General features: G+C 45.8%; 1 protein-coding gene and 1 non-coding gene across 3 annotated transcripts; both read right to left on the bottom strand.

Moving 5' to 3' along the window:
• Positions 1 to 299: 299 nt before the first annotated feature.
• On the bottom strand, positions 300 to 19,100 carry ipo7 (importin 7). 2 transcript variants are annotated; one of them, XM_023824532.2, is made up of 25 exons: positions 18,889 to 19,100; positions 15,676 to 15,757; positions 11,386 to 11,539; positions 11,140 to 11,298; positions 10,876 to 11,032; positions 10,323 to 10,412; positions 8,432 to 8,526; positions 8,232 to 8,316; positions 8,002 to 8,136; positions 7,803 to 7,902; positions 7,525 to 7,601; positions 6,951 to 7,067; positions 6,686 to 6,775; positions 5,973 to 6,138; positions 5,408 to 5,568; positions 5,117 to 5,245; positions 3,553 to 3,619; positions 3,316 to 3,441; positions 3,080 to 3,177; positions 2,812 to 2,907; positions 2,475 to 2,695; positions 2,060 to 2,268; positions 1,696 to 1,902; positions 1,468 to 1,584; positions 300 to 1,381 (listed from the first exon to the last, which is right to left on the bottom strand). In XM_023824532.2, the coding sequence occupies exons 1-25, from the start codon at positions 18,970 to 18,972 to the stop codon at positions 1,284 to 1,286; spliced, it is 3,120 nt and encodes a 1,039-aa protein (XP_023680300.1). In that variant the 5' UTR covers positions 18,973 to 19,100; the 3' UTR covers positions 300 to 1,283. The 2 variants fall into 2 exon arrangements, with proteins under 2 accessions (XP_023680300.1, XP_072554609.1); XM_072698508.1 differs by lacking the exons at positions 15,676 to 15,757; positions 18,889 to 19,100 and adding an exon at positions 14,453 to 14,472.
• On the bottom strand, positions 7,159 to 7,338 carry LOC111850550 (small nucleolar RNA SNORA23). Its single transcript, XR_002839828.1, has one exon. It is a non-coding gene; the product is annotated as a small nucleolar RNA SNORA23 (small nucleolar RNA).
• Positions 19,101 to 19,134: the final 34 nt, after the last annotated feature.

Here is a 19,134-nt window from a genome sequence, read left to right as displayed (position 1 = left end):
ACAGATTTGTCTTGCTTTACATTTACATATTTCATGCTGTATGGGTAAGGGACAGTGCGCAGATGGGTGTAAAGTTTCAGATTTCTCTATCACAAAGTATAACTGCACTAATAATTGCAAGTGCAAAAACGTTATTTTCAGTAATCAATGACTTACTCTCCATCACAAATGTATACTTCCATAGGCATCTTGTTTCAAAAATTTCAGCACTACACTGTGCCTGCCATTTACCTCGATTTCAGCTACTAAAGCCTGCATTGTATTCACCACCATTTCAGTGTAAGTTACCACTCCATCAGTTTATCCCAACTCATTTTTAATATATTGTTGTATATATAGATGGTTTATCCATACATCAACCAAATGCTAGAGCTTCATGGTAGTCCAATTGTACATGCTTCAATGAAGTATTCAACCGACCTTCACTGCTTACACCACAAATTGGGTCGTATCCAAAGTGAACACCAAGAGCATTCTTTTTTTTTTCCAGAAACCCAGAGTGTTGCCATTTTAGCGGAAAAAGATGCCACTGACTACTGGACACAGTAACTGAGTACATTACAATTAGCCATAACCACAAGTTACCTGCAGAGTAACAATGTTACAGCCATTTTTTTTTTTTTAAATAGTCTCAAATGATATTAAAAATCTGCAGTCTGAAACAAGAGGCCGGGAGACCTGAACAATATGAAAAGTGCTAGTCATAAATTTACAGATATCAGGCATCACGTAGTGCTATGAAGTATCCAATATGCTACATATGAATACACTCGCTCATACCTTCCAAATGGCAAAGGGTGTTCAAGCCAGGCTCCTACAGAGTCCTGGCCAATATACATAACATGGGCATTTGTTAATGCAGTAAATGTAGACAAACACCACTTCCACAGGTATAAATTTAAAGGGTGCCATTCTAGCCTATACCGTGAGACTGAATTAAACATTTAGTCCTATAGTCAATTGATCACCGTATGTTTTTGCCTGCATTTTGTTTAATGGTGAAAAAAAAGCTGCCGTCATGGTATCCTATCCAGACTCCATATGACAACGTTGTTCAGCGCTTTGTTTTCAATTCTTGCTTCATGTTCAAGTCCTTGGTTAGTTTTCCCAGCCATTGGTTGCATTTGGTTGTCTTCTCACATCTTCTGGTGCTATGTCCAAGTAAATACAGTCAAATTGAAGAGTGAGAGAGAAGAACCAGTTCTGAAACCACTACTTGAGGGACAACACAAGCTTTTTCACTTCACTACAATCAGTCACAGAGTAAGAAAAGGAAAGGGGTTTCAATTCATTCCTGGAGCACTGCCTCCGAAATTGAAGTTGGTTGGCACCACAGGGGCTGTGAACTTGTATCCGCCGTGCTTCTCAATCATTTTTGATTCTGGAACCAAAGACCATTAAAATTCTTAGCAACCAGAAAACTCCTAGTCATTTTATATTAAGCATCAAAGCAGAAGAGAAAAGTACCGTGTGCAGCCCGTCTCTGGTCTGCAAGTGTGCCGATATCCTGAAGCTGTTTTCTCTGCTCTTCATCTAGAGTCTGTATGAGGGCCTGGTACCATGCTGGGTCACGGCTCTGAATATCTGAAATGGAAGCAAGAATGAAGCTCTAGGTGGATACTTCAGAAAGTCATTCTTGCTCCTTTCATCAAAATTTACCATAAGCTTCTGTTATTTGAAGATACTTTGCCTTACTTTGCAAAATCACTTTGAAGATCTGGTACTCGTCCACTGGGTTGTCCTCATCGTCTACAGCGGTAGTATATCCTTCGAGAGCAGTCTCCTCTGCATCATCCTCCTCCCAATCCTCATCATCTCCATCCTCACCCGCCTGCTTGGCTAGCATCTCCAAGTACTCCTGGCCCTCCTCATCGATATCATCCTCATCACTGCCAAGCTCCACTACAAAATTAGCACAATTATCGCAATCAACACAAGTTTAAGTGTTCGCAAAAATACACAAATGGTTATTTACAACTCGTTTCATGATTTCAATACATATACACAAGTTGGCAGCTCCAAATGGGTTTCAGGTTTAATTTTGGCCTATCTGACCTACCATTTTCCTCGTCGTCCTCTCCATCCTCGTCGTCGTCGTCGTCCTCATTCTCGTGCTCCGCCCTGCACGCATAGGCCCTCTTGAGGCCACTGAAGAGCAGGATGGCAGCAGGAAGCAGCTGTCCAGCCACCTGGTTGACTGCTTGCGGTCTCTGCTCCAGGTCTATGAGGGCGCACAGGCCCAACACACACATTTTCCTGTCGTGTAGTCTGTCAAAACAAACCCCACTTGTGTTAATATCGGGAAAATAGTATCCTTAACAGTAAAGTATTGGTGGAAATGTTAACCTAAAATACATGTATAATTTGAGTTTTAGTTTCCCATGATGGGGAAATGACCCCAAGGACTAGTATGAACTCATTCTGATGTCTAGAACATCTTGTGAGCAATAACCATAATGTAAGAGCAGTCTGACCCCAGGAAGCAGTCGACATCCTTCAGCCACTGTGAGATGAAGTGGTTGGTAATTGGTTCTGTGTTGTTGGGGAAGCGTAGATTCTCCAGTGTATTCAGCAGCAGCGGGGGGCTGTAGTAGAGGGCAGCAATGGCCACCTGCAGGCACATGGTCCTCAGTTCGCTGGTCTTCACCTCACGAGTCAGCCTTTCCAATGCCGTTGTCACAAAAAGAGGTACGACCTGTGAGGGTAAAAAGAAAAAAAGATATATATATATATATATATATCAATGTATCCAAGGCAACGGGAAGCCGACTAGTAAAAGAGTGACCCAACTGTTTGACAGCAACAACTTGCCTGGTCAATGCCACGCCCTTTACATTGCAGTATGACGACCTCCAACAGCTTGGCTGCATTGCACTCAGGATCCTCCCCTGGATCCCCCGTCAAAATCTGGGGGGGGGGAAAAAAAAAAACCACAAGAGGCTCAAATTCGCTTCCCAAAAAGGACACCAGACTTCACCTTCCAAGGACAGTACAGCCGGACAAATACGCTCCATTATATATACTGGCACCCAGATTGCTGAATGTGAAAGAGTGGATGAAAAAGGGAGCGGACACATACCTTCTTGCACATGCTATAGATCATTTCAAGGTATTTGGTGTCAGACAGCAATGTGTCTGTGTCGACTGTAACGTAGTTGTGCAGGAGAGGCATCATGTCTGAAAGATAAAAAGTAGTTATCAAGTAAGATTTAAATAGCCGGGGGTGATGGATGGCTTAGAATGTACTAAATCCAATCATCTCATAGCAGCTGTGCTGGAAACATTAGACCAATGAACCATAAACAGACACCATACCTGTGAAATAATCAAAACCATCCTGCTGGAAGACCTCAAAGACCAGCGGCAGAAGCTGCCACATCTGCGGGGACACTTGCTGACATGTCAGACTGTGGGCCAGAGATAGGATCTCCTCGTAGAACTCTAGAGGACCAAACACACAGAAACAGCACCGTAACGTAACACCGAAAGTGACCAGCTCTCATTTAAGTGCCAAAAGTACAGGAATTTTGTAGCAGGAACTTCAACACTCACCCAAGACATGCTGCTGAAGGACAGTTCCTATCACTTGAAGACAGATGCCCTCTAGTTGCTGGGTGATCTAGAACAATCAAGTCACAGTTTTGACTCAATTTGTCCCATTAGAGGGAACCATACATTACTTGTCACTCTACAAAACACATTGCATATAGACTTTGCACACGGATGGAGACACTTTAATCACTGCCTTGGATAGTACAGAAAACACAGTACTGTACCAAAGTTGGAAAAAGGAGTCAACATGAAATAAGACACACTGCACTGGTGTCTGCAGTAATGATTAATGTTGCCATGAAAAATTTGACAAAGGATCACAGTTTGATGTCATGGCTAGGGGTATGCAAAAATATATTTTCCCCCCCAAGTCATCGTATTTAAAAAAAACTGTCCGATTCATATTGATCTGTGAAATTCATGGATCAACCCTTTTCTGGTTTTATAGGTTAATATCCGCAATAGTTACACAGGGGTGTACTGGACCGTATTTCAATGCAGATTTCAGTGCCTCATTTTGGTGTCTAATTTCAGTGTTGATTGACATATTTGCCCTCTGGTGCTCATCCAACAGGAGCATCACCGCACCTCACGGGCCGTCGTTAGTTAACGTTACACTTGCTCTGATGTCAGTAGATGCGTTAGTGAATAGCTACCTTAAACAAGGTTTTCCCCCAATGTAGCTTGATTTGTGGATATAATAATGCATTTTGATCACTGGACTCTTACGGAGGTACAAAGACCAATGTCAGCACATTTTGAGAGCTGGGTGCTTTGCTATATATGTAAATAAAAAGGAAGGCACATTTTGATAAGTATGATATATAATATTTGTGTGATATTTTGATTGGAAAATGTAAAATGGATATGAAGTTTCATGTTCAAATTATTTAAAAACAATGAAAAAAGTTACATTTGTTTAGAAACTGTTCAGGGAAGAGGTCAATACAATAAAAGTCTGCATAGTTACAAACCTATGTAATCATGTAACAAGCTATCAGCCAGATGTGCAGGCCTAACCCTTCTTTCAGAGCATGTGTGAGGACCCCTCTCTCCATGCAAAAAAAAGCTTTTGACCAGCTATTCTTTTTAGTCTGTTTGCACTTTGAAAGGAGGCAGGTTGATTTTGTTTAAGGAACTATACCTCTGTCCCTCAAAAAAGGTTTTGGTATACAAGCTTTTGGTCTCTTTAGTGGTTTTCAGTTTTTCCCAGTGACTCTACATTTATAGATTCGTGATTGATGTAGACCTTTTTAAACAGCTCTACAAATATCGAAAACCATTACATAGTATTCCATATCTCATTCCCATCGAATTGATATTGAATCAGAAGCGGATCAAATCGTTAGCTTGTGAATCGGAATCAAATTAGGGCATCAGTGCCAAAACCCAGCCCTAGTCACGCCCATGTTCAGCCTTCAAAAGCAGTATGAGGAAAAGATTCAACCACATTTCCTAGAGCTCCAGGGGGTAGCCAGAAAAAAAAATGGCAGGAGGAGAGAGGAAGCAAGTGCTGGGGAGAGAAGCGTGGACTTTACTACTGAGAGCACGTTGCTACACTAACCTCTTTGTGATCCTCCACAACACTGAGCAAGGTGTCAATGGTGTTAAGGATACCCATGGCTGTAACAGCCTTGTCATCACCGCCCTCCTCATCAGGGCCCGTCTGGATAACCTGGTTAAAGGTCATGGCCTGTGGAACAAATGAGCAGACTGGTCATATGGGTTTCATCTTCAGTGACATCATCACTTACATCATCGGAGCTCTAAAGCACAGTACAGCAGTTAATGGCTTGCATAATAATCTGATTACACAGGAAATGGCAGCTCAGCAATTAACATTCGGCTGCCTCACCAGGTGCTGGGTCATCTCGACGGCGATGGGCGTGACCTCCTCGCTGTACTCGCAGATCATCTTCTGAATGACGTTAGTGAGGTCATCGTTCTCCGTCTCCCGCACGATGTGGAGGAGCGCCTGCATCACCGGCCGGATGAACGGGGTGATGTATTCCTTCGCTGCGGGCAGGCAGGAACATTTAGTTCTCAGTTCTCCACCGAATGATGTCCATCGATCCAACCTTAACACTGTGCTCTCAAAGTACTTTAGTGGGACACCATTATATTTAACAGTGATCCCCAACAGACATACTGCACATTATCAGATTTGAGCAAAGTTTGGAAAAAAAAAGCAACACTTACGTACACCATTAACCATTACTAGTTACTTAAGAACCACTATAACCTGACAGTCATATACTGCATAACTGTCCTTATATTCCAACAGCTGGTCTGTATATATCTGCCCAACTACCTCCCACAGCAGCAAATTTAGCTTGTAAAATAGCCTTAATGCCTTTGTGATTATGAACGGCAGAGCGGAAGCATTCCCCGCTGATGCAGCTCTGATCTCAGAAAGTCACCTTTTTCCTGGTTGCTAATGAGCACTTGCAGGGCAATGGCTGCCTCCACCTTGACAGGCATCTCATTGTCGTTGATCAGACAGAGGCGGGTCAGCTCGAGGGCCGTCTGCAGGTTCTGGTCGATCTTAAACTTCACCTCGCAGAAGTAGTGCAGGACCCAGCAGGCCTGGGATCAAAGGGAACACAAAGTCAGGAGCCTGATATGTCACTCGCACCAGCTAAAGAACCGGCTCTTTACGTCACTAGTGCCATTTCCACTGACCTACATTTTGAAGACGCAAACTGAAACGTTCAAATAGTGCAAAAGAACATCCCAAATATCACAAAAAATGTGTCCGCTTGTGTTTTTACAGCGAGTTGGAAAAGTAGTAAACCACTGAACTACAATGGTAATTTGTGGAATTTGCAAATTGGTAGATACGTATAATACAAATCTTCCAGAGGTCCTCATGGAAACCCATGGAAAGCCTACTCCACACTGAAGTACAGGACATGAATCTTTATCTCACAGGATGAAAGGAAAGTATGACATCATTAATAGAAACATGGAATTTGCAATTTAACTCTCAACATTGAAAATTAGCTTGTAATTTGCACACTTTAATGAAAACACAGTGACTTAAGAGTTCCACTAACAGGCAGCTGCAATGCAGAACACATGAACTACACTCACTGAAAACTATGACAACAGTTTACAAGTCACGTCTCCTTACCCTTGCCCTCATATAGCCCAGTTCGCTGTGGAACAGTGGGAAGACATGATTCTGTAACATAAACTCCATCTGGTCCTTATAGATCTTTTTCTGGAAAAAGAGAGAAAATTGCCATGTTAAACCAACGTGTGTGTGTGTGTGTGTGTGTGTCATATATATATATATATATATAAAAATAAAAACTCATTGGACAAATTATCTTGACCCCAAAATGGCATAACTGATCTGATCGGCATGAATCTAAAAGGGCAGGCAGATACTTCACCTTGAGTAAAATTTCAGCCAGTGAGCCAATCATGTGCAGAGCACCATCTTTTTTCCGTGGGTCAGTGTTGGGCTCCGTGAGGATCTGATAGCAAAAGCCCATGGTCTTCTGTAGTACCTGCAAAGTCAAGAAATCCATCAAGCAGCACATCAGCATAACTGCTCAAGCTAGGAATTTAGTTGGGGGTTGACTGGTTGGTTGCTTGGTTGGATGTAGGAGATTATGGAGGCTGGTCAGTGGTGGGGTGTCTGAGCGACATCACTAGACCAGTACTATGATCTCCAGTGTCTCTGTGGCTGCAGGTGAGGAGTGAGCACTGCTGTCTGTCTGTAAGACACAGACGGACAGCAGCACTATACATGGACAGACACCATACACTCCAGCCACCAACAGCCAGGCAGCCCTCGCTCAACGTCTACTTAGTCATGTCTGTCAGTGCACATCTGTATTAAAGTACTAGGCCTTGCTGGGCTACAGAGAAAAAAAAAAGAACTTTAGGACCAAGCAACAACTGGTAAATGAGGAAACATGACAAACAAACACTAAGGTGCTAGAAGCCCGTTCCTGTACATACTTCTTTCCTCTTGTTGCATGACGTGAAGAGTAGGGTCTGAGCAGCTGTAGTTGGGGAGATGAAGTCCTCGAACACATCTATTCAGCAGGAAACGAACAATGAACCCAGGCTTCCTCTGCAGCTGGCAACCTAGCCCAGTGCTAATGAGCCTCATCAAGAACTATGAAGCATCATTCACAAATTCTCCATTTAACCATAATTAGCATCTTTTTGGGAGACATTAAGATTACAGTTTGTGCTGATATTAAAACCTCGTTGGCCAGAGCACTCATCCCTACCAAACTTCATGCGGATATATTCATAGGGGTCTTCCTGCCACAGCTCTTCATCACTGTCTGTGTAGCACATGAGGGGGAAGACCACGTCCTGAATGATGCCCTGAAAAGACGACCAAAGATTAACAGATACACACAACTTAAGCTGATCTCCACCATTTGACTTGCGTGTGAAGTAATTATGCAAAGACATCTCAGATACCTGGATGTGGGGCTTGAGGTTCTTCCAGGTGACGGCGTGCCCAATTCCCTGGTTTATGTAGTTGAGGGTCTGCTGCAGGACCCTGGGGGCTACGTATTGCTTTTCTTTATACTGATACAAGACCTTTAACAGCACCTGCCGACGAGAACCATACCCAGTCACTTCCCATTGAGTCAACCAGAACGCCAAGCAGCTACACACGAAAACTGAACAAAAAAAAAAAAACTTACCTGCTGTGCAGCAACTGCATAGCCCTTGAGGAAGAGCTCAGCGAACTCTGTGTACTCTTTGGTGGTGTTTCCCGGGCTGCCATATCTACGACAGAGAGCAATACCACGATTTATCCGAACGCACCTCAAGCCAACCTCAAAGGATGCCTGAAAGCACTCAGCAAAGGCTGCACAGGTGGTGAGACGGGGAGGATCCTTGCCTCTCAAAAAGCCGGGCGAGGATGTGCAGAGCCCACTTCTTGGCCTTCCACCAGGGCAGCTCCGGCCGGTCGTCCTCGTCCACCTGCAGAGTCTCCTGCGGTGGGGAAGTAGAAACACAATCCAAACCTTCAGATTGATCAAAAAAATAAATAAATAAGGATTTCCGACCTCCATTATCCACACTCTCCCATTTCTTCATACATCAGTCTGATTCAGCTGTTTCAGCTGAAAGGGAATAGTTTTTAGTTAATTACAACATCCATATTACCGTATTGGCCTGAATATGAGACAACCCCAATTATAACATGACCTCCCCACTTTTCCGCAACTATTTTTAGAAAAAGTTTTCGCAATACCAAATCTGACCTTTATTTAAAAAATATTTTTTTGACAAGATCATATAACAAGTTAACCAAGAACCACCAAAAAGCAGGCATTCGGAGTACAAGTGCATTAAACAGCCAAAGCTCCAAAAGTTTTCAATGAATCAGACCCACATGAAGAGGCTAAAAAAATATATTGCGCAGAAAGGTTGAGCCATATAAATAAATGATAAGATAGCTCTTAAAATTAATCTTACTATCCTTATTAACAGCCAGTATGGGCTTAACAGTAGCAGCGGCACAGCCAAGGAAGCCAGCAATTCACACGACACTCAGGGATACACGCTAAACACACGCATTTCCAAGGAAGCCAACAATTCCCATGACAGTCAGGGATACACGCTAAACACACGCATTGCCAGGGAAGCCAACAATTCACATGACAGTCAGGGATACACGCTAAACACACGCATTGCCAGGGATGCCAACAATTCACATGACAGTCAGGGATACACGCATTTCCAAGGAAGCCAACAATTCCCATGACAGTCAGGGATACACGCTAAACACACGCATTGCCAGGGAAGCCAACAATTCACATGACAGTCAGGGATACACGCTAAACACACGCATTGCCAGGGAAGCCAACAATTCCCATGACAGTCAGGGATACACGCTAAACACACGCATTGCCAGGGATGCCAACAATTCACATGACAGTCAGGGATACACGCATTTCCAAGGAAGCCAACAATTCCCATGACAGTCAGGGATACACGCTAAACACACGCATTGCCAGGGAAGCCAACAATTCACATGACAGTCAGGGATACACGCTAAACACACGCATTGCCAGGGAAGCCAACAATTCACATGACAGTCAGGGATACACGCTAAACACACGCATTGCCAGGGAAGCCAACAATTCACATGACAGTCAGGGATACACGCTAAACACACGCATTTCCAAGGAAGCCAACAATTCCCATGACAGTCAGGGATACACGCTAAACACACGCATTGCCAGGGAAGCCAACAATTCACATGACAGTCAGGGATACACGCTAAACACACGCATTGCCAGGGAAGCCAACAATTCACATGACAGTCAGGGATACACGCTAAACACACGCATTTCCAAGGAAGCCAACAATTCCCATGACAGTCAGGGATACACGCTAAACACACGCATTGCCAGGGAAGCCAGCAATTCACACATCTGGCATGACACTCATGCTTTTCTCACTCACGCTGAGCTCATGCTCAGGCAAGAAATCATATTTGGCGCCATCTGTTACTTTTATTGTCTAGACCCCAAATAAAAGACACCACTTTCAGACGTATTTTGAGGGGGGGGGGAGTCTTATATTCAGGTCAACAGGGTAAGTTACACAACATAGAAAGAAAAAAAATTAAATCTAATTGCACATGGACAGATTTCAGCTGTGAACTGTCCCAAAAAAAATTTAATTCTGTAAGACGCATAACTAAAACACAAAAACTATTAACATTTACAGAAATTAACTACTGCCTACAAAATAGAGCTCAGAAAATCTGCAGATTATACCTGAGGAACATCTCGATCCACCACAGTCTTCAGAATCTCCATCCACTCTGCTAGGTTCTGCCGGTTAATCAGCTCCAATGGCAGGTTGTACTGTTGGGATATCAAAACAGAGTTGGCATGATGACAAACTAGGTAGAAAATACAAAGGTTACAAGAATTCAGCCATGGAATCCCTCCATGTTATCTTTGGCATGCTGGTCATGCCAACAGTGATAGAGATAAGAGGCACAGGGCAAAATAGTGATGGAGACAGCCAGGGGACCTGCGGTGATGTCACGCTACAAGAGCCTCGTCACCCTAACAGATGGCCCCGCAGCAATGCCACCCACACTTCTGTCAGCGGGTCCGGCACAAACTGGACGCATTTCAACAGACAAGAGCAAGCGGCTCACACGAACTCCTCGATCCTCAACCCAGCTTAGCGGCCAGGAAGCACCCAGACGCATAACCTTAGAACGGAGGTCACCATAAATAGCACAATCGGTCTGATGTTCACAGGTTCGCACCGAAGAACAAATTTAGGGTCACCAGGTGGATGGGCGCAGGGCAGTACCTGAAAGAGAGCGTAGAGGATCTTGAAGATCTGCTTTTGGACAAGTACAGAGTCGCTGGAGGAGTTGGGCAACAGCTGGATGAAGCGATCTTTCAGCATGGGCATGAAGATCTGCATGGCCGCCACCAGCGGGCTGCGCTCGTCCGGCTTCTTGTACCTACGCAGTGAACCACCCCGTGTCAGCCAGAGCTGCTTCTACCATCCTTAAGAATACCACAACCCCCTCGAACATGAGCCTGCGACAGCACCAGGCGGGACTCTTACTCATAGTTCTTGACCAGCTGGTAGAGGCAGAGCAGGATGCCCAGCCAGCCGGCGCTGTTGTCCGACTGAAGGTAGTAGCCGATCTTGTCCACGATGGCTGTCCACTTGCCGGGGTAGTCATGCTTGATCATGTGATGAATGCACGTCGTGAGCTGTACCCTGAGCAGAACACCGTATCAGAAGAGGGCAACAAAATATGGGGGAGGTCTGTGAGGATGCAGCCATGCCCCAGCCAGGAGAGCTTACCGGATACGTTCGGGAGAGTGGATGATGGCCTCCACAATGTTGTCCCGGATGAACTGTCGGTCCTCGTCAGGAATGTTGGTTACAGGGGCTTCTGCACTCAAGTTCTCCCCCTCACTCCAGTACTGAGTTACCATGTTCTTCAGGTAGATCACACCTGAGAGTCAGAACAAGGTCAGCCAGGCTATCCCACAAGTTATTGGATGATGACTCATTTGCCTCACTGATACTGGCCGGGACGTCACAGATACTCCAACTAGCCAAGGAAGCTTGTGCGATATCTTAAATCCCAGTGCTGCTTTTTTGAGGAATATCAGTTCACAATCAGGTTTACCCTTGAAATCCCACCATGCCATTTCAATTGCTGAAGTCACAGGAAGCCACAATCAAACTGGGCTGGGTCAGACTTACACCCCTGAGGTTCTTAGATCCATTCATTCCCTTTGGGCGCACTAACACCACAGCAGGACCTGGAATACAGGTCAACGGCACCATCGGCCAGACATCAAACTGCTGACACAGACGTGTGTCAGCCAAATGGAATAATCCCGCCTTTTACTGCTGACATTGCAGGATATCCGCTGAATACCCTCGACCTCCCCAAAACACACCACCTGTCTGTACCTCTACAGGGCTGTGTGGCTCCACCTGATTTATGGCACAGTGACCCATCCTGATGTCACACCCCCCCCCCCAAACCAGACAATCTAACCTTGCACTCGGCTCATTTGAATTCCCTTGGCACCATTATCATCGGTTTCCTCTCCTTGTCTTGCAGGTAGGTGACCACAAAGACAAGAGGTTAATGTAATTCTCATAACATGGGTGCAATATTAAATTGCAGGTTCCTTGTTCTCATGTCATATCTAAACTAGTGGGTAACCTTCAAAGCATAGCTGACGCTAAAATTAACAGGAAATATTTTGATGCGTACGTATTTATAGCTACATATGCATGCCAGACAAAGTACGCAGTTCACAGTATCCATTATGCATTCATATACACGCCATGCACTTAAAGGAATTATATGCCATTGAGATTCTTCTTGCAAATATGTTGCCTAAACAGAGGAAGACGACACTGGATCAGCTTTCACCACAACCGGGCCTTTGCTCACACGGGTCACCTCATTGTAACCAATCACGCCAGTGGATGGTCCGTATGCTGGTCTAGATCGCTCCCCCCATCCCCCGCACCGAAAGACAAACTGCCGAGTCATGAAAGACCACGCCCACCCGGCACAGCCTTAAATTGGCCACATCCTATTGGAACAGAGCCTCCGTTCTCGGCCCAACGGCTGACGAGCTGCACCAATCACGACGACAGATCCTGCCAAGAAAAGCCCGACAAGCATTTTGGTGGCTTCTACTGCTTCAGTTTGTACTGAAGCCAAGGAAGAGTTCACTAAGGTACCAGTCCGTAAAATGTCCTCCGCACAAATATTTACAGAACCAGCACATAGACGGTTGCAGCTCCGTGGCTATAAGACAGATGAGGTGCCAAAAAGACTGTAAATAAGATTTACCCACTACTCTGTACTGGGAGGGGAAAAACATTCCAAATCAGGTACATAAGAATCAGTCCCTGTAGAGATTTTAATTAACGCTGTATATCGAGTGGCGGCTCAGCAGTGAATCACCCATTTTCACGCTTCAGTCTGGTCTACCAGTCCAGCAAGCTGCCAAGTACTCTGACAGGCATGTCTCGAGCCTGAGGGGCAGGGGAGTGAGCGAGGCCTTTCATTCAGAGGGCCGGAAAGCAGCACAGCGGCATTCCTTCAGAGCGCAAAATGCATCGAGCACTCACATGACCCTCGCCCTGCACATACCTCAGCCCAGCATGTTCACTGCACAAGTCACCACGCAATACTATTTATTTCCGAGCCGACACCACAGAAATCCGTGAAATACTGCCCGACGTTCTTTGCGTCATTGTCCTTTATTATTTATTGTTAATTTATACATTACCACGTTAATGTATAAATGTCTTTGCTGTCTAAATGTGTGTTGTTGTACAGGAAGCCTGCAGTTTCCTTTGGGATTAATTAAGTATCCATCTAGGGTTGTTCCATGCACAGTTTTCCCCATTTCTGATTACCATCTGCGGCTGCCTGTTCTCACATCGCATTGGCAATTTGCACACATTGCATGAGCGGTTACACGCTGCATCATCATACACTCAAGGAGTCCCATAAAGATGTTCAGCATATTACTGCATATAAAATCTCCACAGGACAGGGATTTTCAGTGAATACGGTAGAGTTCAGTTGAAGATGGGAGGGGTGTGTGGCTCAGTGGATTAGACCAGCGTCTGAGTGATTGGAAGGACTCCGATCCACCAGTCGGCTCAGTGACCTGCCCATCGGGCTCCAGAGCAAGGCCCTCAAGCCCCAACTGCCCCAGGGATTATTAGAAAGCAGGTTCAAACTTGTACGTCACTTTGGATAAAAAGGGTCTGCTAAATAAAATGTAAATCAGGTTCAACCAGTTCAACTGTTTCGGGGAAAATTTCAGCAGTGGGACTCAAGGTCTAGCTGATACGAGCAGTTTGGCGCTTCTGGCGTTTCCCCCTGAGGCAGGTGAAAGGGGTGAAGCTACTAAGGCCACTTTTATAGTGCGTTCGATTATCTCTCCAAATTCATAAATTCTGAGGTGCGTGACGTCATGTCCGACCAATCAAATCTCCCATCTGAGCTACTGAGATCTCGGAACAAACTTGGCTGCCTCCACGAACACGCTGTTGTGTGTTGTTGCTTTATATTTTAGCAGATTTGGAGCGAGATTCTTTTTTTCCCCCCGAGAGACAAACAAACAAACACGAACTAGTCAAACCACATTAAAAGCTTTGTAATATCTTAGTAGATCCATAGTGATATTGTTTTTGAGAGGCAAACAAACTACAAACAAACAAAAGACACTAACAAGTCTGGTAAAAATTTGATATTGCATGCTAGGATACTGTTTACGGTCATGATATGGCACTCTCTAAATCGACCACGTGCAATTACATTTATAACTATTAATACATTTAACAAAATAAACATTTTTAAATATTTATAAAATTGAATTACTGTTGAGTGTGCAAGCCAGCCATGTTGAAATGACGTCACAGGGATATCACAGACAAAATTCTGTCCGACATCAACATCGGAAAGGAGGCGTTTCCCACAGGAAGTGATGTTCTTCATGACGTTTTTATCTGACTTCCGACTCAGAGAGAAAATCGAACGCAGGATTAATCTAACCCTCCACAGCAAAAATCTAGCCACCATTTGTGCGTCTTCCTGCAGTTTGTTACTGGACTGATTACCTCAGTCCAGGGTCTTTAGTGTAATGAGAAGACCCCTAATTGTAATGAAAACCCCATCTTCAAAGGGAAACAATCTGCATCTGCCAAGACAGTGGATACACAGAACCTAGTCATTTTCACCGAGCAGCCAATCACACTTAAAGCTTGTGTGTCGGTCTCATGACTCTAAGCACCCGGCGCTGAATCGTGCAAGAATGAGGCTGGGGAAAAAAATCTATGCAGTCAGGAAAACATTCTGGCACAGGGCGTTCTGTTTACCGAGCTGGAATTACGCAATGTTTTTCAGCTGACCGAAGTGATGCAGGACCTAAAACACCCTTAATGAGGGGGGGGGGGGTTGGGGAGGTCAATCGGCATGTGAATGACAGAAGTTTCAAACGGGGCAGATAAAAGTCATTTCAGCCCAGTGTGACCTCAGCACATTTACATTTCTTTGAGTCGTTTGGGCAGATGACCATATAGGGGACACAGGCATGAAATACTTTTATGCATCAGCTGAATCTTCCCTTTGTAAGGCCAAAGGAAGAGTCTAAACACTCTGACATGGGACAAACCATGAAGAAGGAGTTCCAATACATTAAAGCCCCCTGATCTGAATGAACAACCAATTCCCATGTAACTGGCTTCTTGGCCTTCTGGGAAAGATTCTCACTTGACATCAAACATCTCATTGTGGGGGTGTTGGGAGAGGGGGTAGCAAGGTCAGAGGCAGAAAGTGACAGGTGGTACCTAGGAGAGGTCACAGTGGTCATGGGGTTGTTTATAGGAATGGCGGAGTGTCCATTTCACACCCAGCACTTCCAGAATAGTCTCCTGACATCACAACATTGGAAGCCTGGGGGTTCCCGACTCAGTTGGTGGTGGCGGTGGGGGGGGGGGGGGGGGGGGGGAGGGGGGTGGAGAAAAGAAAAGAGCCTAACAAATCCTAATCCAGCACACCCCACCCCTCACCACAAGCCCAGCACCCAGACGGCCAAGGCTCACCTGCTTGCCTGACAGGCAGGTCGAGCTGATCAGACATAGTGACCTGCAGCAGCGTGGAGACAAAGCTCACTTGACTGTGGCCCTGGGGAAGCAGGAAAAAAAAAACACAGACTCAGTGCTACAAAAGAACAGTATGTCTGCTGGATAGATGCTTACACAAGCACGCTTTTGGCAAATAACTGAATGGAAATCAGAGCACAAACATTAGGCAGTGTGGGAGGTCCAGGTGAGCTGGGGCTGTCTTCAAATGATGTTAATAGACAAATGACTGTACAAAGTGCTCCCCGATACCTATGAATCCAACATGCTATTTCATAGGGATTCTCCAACAGGACACTATGAGGTCAAATCTTTAAGTTTCAAAACACTCACATGAACAAAAAAGGCATCAGCATGCGGCTTACTGGGTCAAGGCCCATGACCAGAAATGTGAAATCCCAGGGTCAGCAGAGTGATGTCACTGTAGGGTCCCAGGGCAAGGCACTTAACTGTCAGTTGCTGGAAATGGCTAAGCTTCCTTTTTTTTTTTTTGAATGCTGCCTTTGATAAATAAAATGCAAAAGGAATCACAACGGAATCGGTCGAAGGTAAACGAACCGAAAGGGTGCGGATCTCTTCGGCGCGAAATCCGAGTTCCACAAACCTTCCCTGGTGGAGGTGGGGGCCAGAGGATGCGCTGCTTCTCTCATCCCCAGTGCAAAGCAGCCCCCCCCCCAAGCATCCAAGAAGCAGACCCAGGAAGCAGCGCGTGGGCACTGCGTGTCAGCCGCCCGCTGGAGACAACGCAGATGGCAGCGGGGACATCACCTCCCCCCTGCTCCCCCACCCCCCCACAAACCACCACCCTCAGACAACTGGCACTTGCATGCTAGCTTTTGTTCCGCTTTGTCCAGTAACTCATGTTTAAAACAAACAAAGGGGATTTCACTCCATGTCCCTTTACATATTGTACTATTTGTGGAGAAATATCTTGCCAAGGAGATTTCACAAGTGAGCTGCCAGCCTCCTTCCAAACCCGAGAAGGCAGACATCTCTCACATGCCACACCCCCTCAATTAAAAAAAAAAAAAAGACCAATTCTGGGGGTCTCTGGAACTTCAGGGGTTGACGGAGGCGCTGGGGGGGTCCTCACCACCACGGCGCTCCGGAAAATTCACTCCGGCCTTTCCTTACAAGGACTGTCTGACACAATGCCACCTCTTAAAAGGACATTTCCGCTGATGACAAAACCCAATGACAAAGACGCCAAATAGAAGAGATGCTAATCAGTGTCACTGCGCTGACATGGAAATTAAACCAAAAAACTGACATGCATTAAGAAATCAATATTCAAGTTGCGTCATTTTGATTTTCCGTAATGGTGACAATGTCTTACAGCTCCTACTCCCTCAAGTGCCACTTTTTAAAAAAATGTACTGCAGACAGATGAAACAATGCTACTTTCTCTGGACGTATTTCTGATGCCTGTGGTTTCGAAAGACCCTGGGGGCCCTTTGGCCGGCTAACAGCGCTGGAATGCAGCGTAATCGTCCCACATGAACGCATCAGCAAAAGGCGCCAGAGCCACATGCCGCCTGGAAGCCACACTGGAGAGCGCAGCCCTGCCAGCATCAATCACGGCTCCCTGACTCAGCCCCTGACCGAGCTTCCTCTGCTCCCCCTGCGTGCACGCACTCCACTTCCTCCCCAGCTCCAGAAAGGCCTGCAAGGTCCATATCCTCCCCACAAAAGGCACAGAAACACATCTCTAACACCCATGTTCCTATTAACAGAGAGGCATCTTTAAGAGCTACTTTTATGTGAGAAAGTTCTTTTTTTAAAAACCAGAACAGGCTATTTCCCCCACTCTCTGCAGTTATCACCGCACTTCAAATCCATCTCTGCATACCACACAATGAGTCACATCCAGGGCAGAACTAAAAACAGCTCAACGGCGCAGTCTTACAAGCGATGGATACCATCATTCTAATCCAGTAGAGTTTCATTATGTATTGAGCAGCGGGCATTGGGCATTCAATGCCTCAGTCTTAATGTCTATTATGCTCACGCCTAAATATTTTGCGCGTGTGTCACAATGGATATGAAATGCAAACAAACAAGCTATAGGTGTTAAAATGGCGGGGAAATCAGTTTACTAACCTAGGCACAAGAATGTCCATAAGTGGCTTCCTATTCATCACTGGGATGATGCCATTTTTACAGTAACGTACGGTTTTTTTTAAGTTACACATTCGCCAGCATGTGCGCCTTCATTAGTCATCCAACTCGTTTCAATGCGCCCATGAATGACGCCCGCAGGCGGCGGGGAGCGTCCCCTGTACAGTGCCCGGTGAGAAAGCGTCAAAGGCAACTTTTCTACTCCCAGAACAGCTCATAAACTGCCCACAAGTGCCCACAGACAAATCCAACCACGGCTGGTCTTGTGAGATGAGGGGGAAGTGTAACCACATCTGTGAAACAAAAACGTCCCACTAGATCCACGTGTTTCCATGTAGACATCCATGTCCCCTCCAGGTTTAAGGCGATATCAGAAGATGCGAGTGATTATAATCGGTCCCGATTGTCAGTGGTTGAACGCAAGCCTTCGGTTAGTCAGTGGACGGATCCTGCATCCGAATGTGTGGACATTAACGTCCCGGCGACAGTGGACCAGTATTTAAATCCGTGCGAATTGTGAGTCAGCATAAATGTGCGCGGCACACGTGAGAAACTCGGGACTCCGAAAACTTATTTCAGCACAGAAATCCGCCTGACAAACTTACACCAACTCACTAAGTCCTTATCTGCCTACGCGACTGCGACTCTTCCGCCGGTTGTAAGACCGGTCAAAATAAAGCAAAAAAAAAAAGTGTCCCCGGCGGTTCTCTTGACCCATACTAAACGGCCAGCCGGCTATCCGCGCTTCCTCGCCGGCTAGCGAAGCAGAGCGACAGCTCCACGTTTTCGGGCGCTAGCTGGCACATTGGGCTAACACGCTAGCTAGTTCAGTGACGGCCTCTGACGCGATCGCTACATCAACTCCAAGCGCAAATAAACGCGTGAATGACTAGCATGCTGAATACTTTGGTATTTATTAAACATTTCGAAAGCGTTTAAATGGCAATTTTGACATCTGATCGGTGCAAGACATCTTCACCCCCCCATACCTCAGCACAAGCGAGGCTCCATACTATTCCTTCCGTGAGGCCCGATTCACCCAAACCAAATCCGTACCTCATTCAGCTGCCTCTCCGCAGCCTCCCGCAAGCTCGGGTCCATGGTTCCCCGAAGGGCCTCGATAAGGGAGTTGGGATCCATGTCTAGAGTGTGTAGCGGCTCGGTTTCGGTTGATTCGGCGAACTATGCTGTCCCAGTCGATGCGCACATGGACGCGGCGAAGCCCAGCTGCCGGCGCGAAAGGAAGAGCTGAACTGAGTACCCGGATAGATCAGCATCGCGCGACACTTCCGCCACCGCTGC

This window comes from Paramormyrops kingsleyae, chromosome 13 (assembly GCF_048594095.1).
Source record: "Paramormyrops kingsleyae isolate MSU_618 chromosome 13, PKINGS_0.4, whole genome shotgun sequence".
Classification (NCBI taxonomy): Eukaryota; Metazoa; Chordata; class Actinopteri; order Osteoglossiformes; family Mormyridae; genus Paramormyrops; species Paramormyrops kingsleyae.
The sequence above is the reverse complement of the archived record's forward strand: the minus strand, read 5'-3'. Positions and strand labels throughout refer to the sequence as shown.

Excerpts from the sequence above, each read along its gene's own strand:
- ipo7 (XM_023824532.2), bottom strand. The coding sequence starts at position 18,972 with ATGGATCCCAACTCCCTTATCGAGGCCCTTCGGGGAACCATGGACCCG. Across the intron at positions 5,569-5,972 it reads CATTAGCAACCAGGAAAAAG|CGAAGGAATACATCACCCCG; the intron begins GTGACTTTCTGA and ends GCCTGCCCGCAG. Across the intron at positions 2,269-2,474 it reads GATGTCGACTGCTTCCTGGG|ACTACACGACAGGAAAATGT; the intron begins GTCAGACTGCTC and ends TTGTTTTGACAG.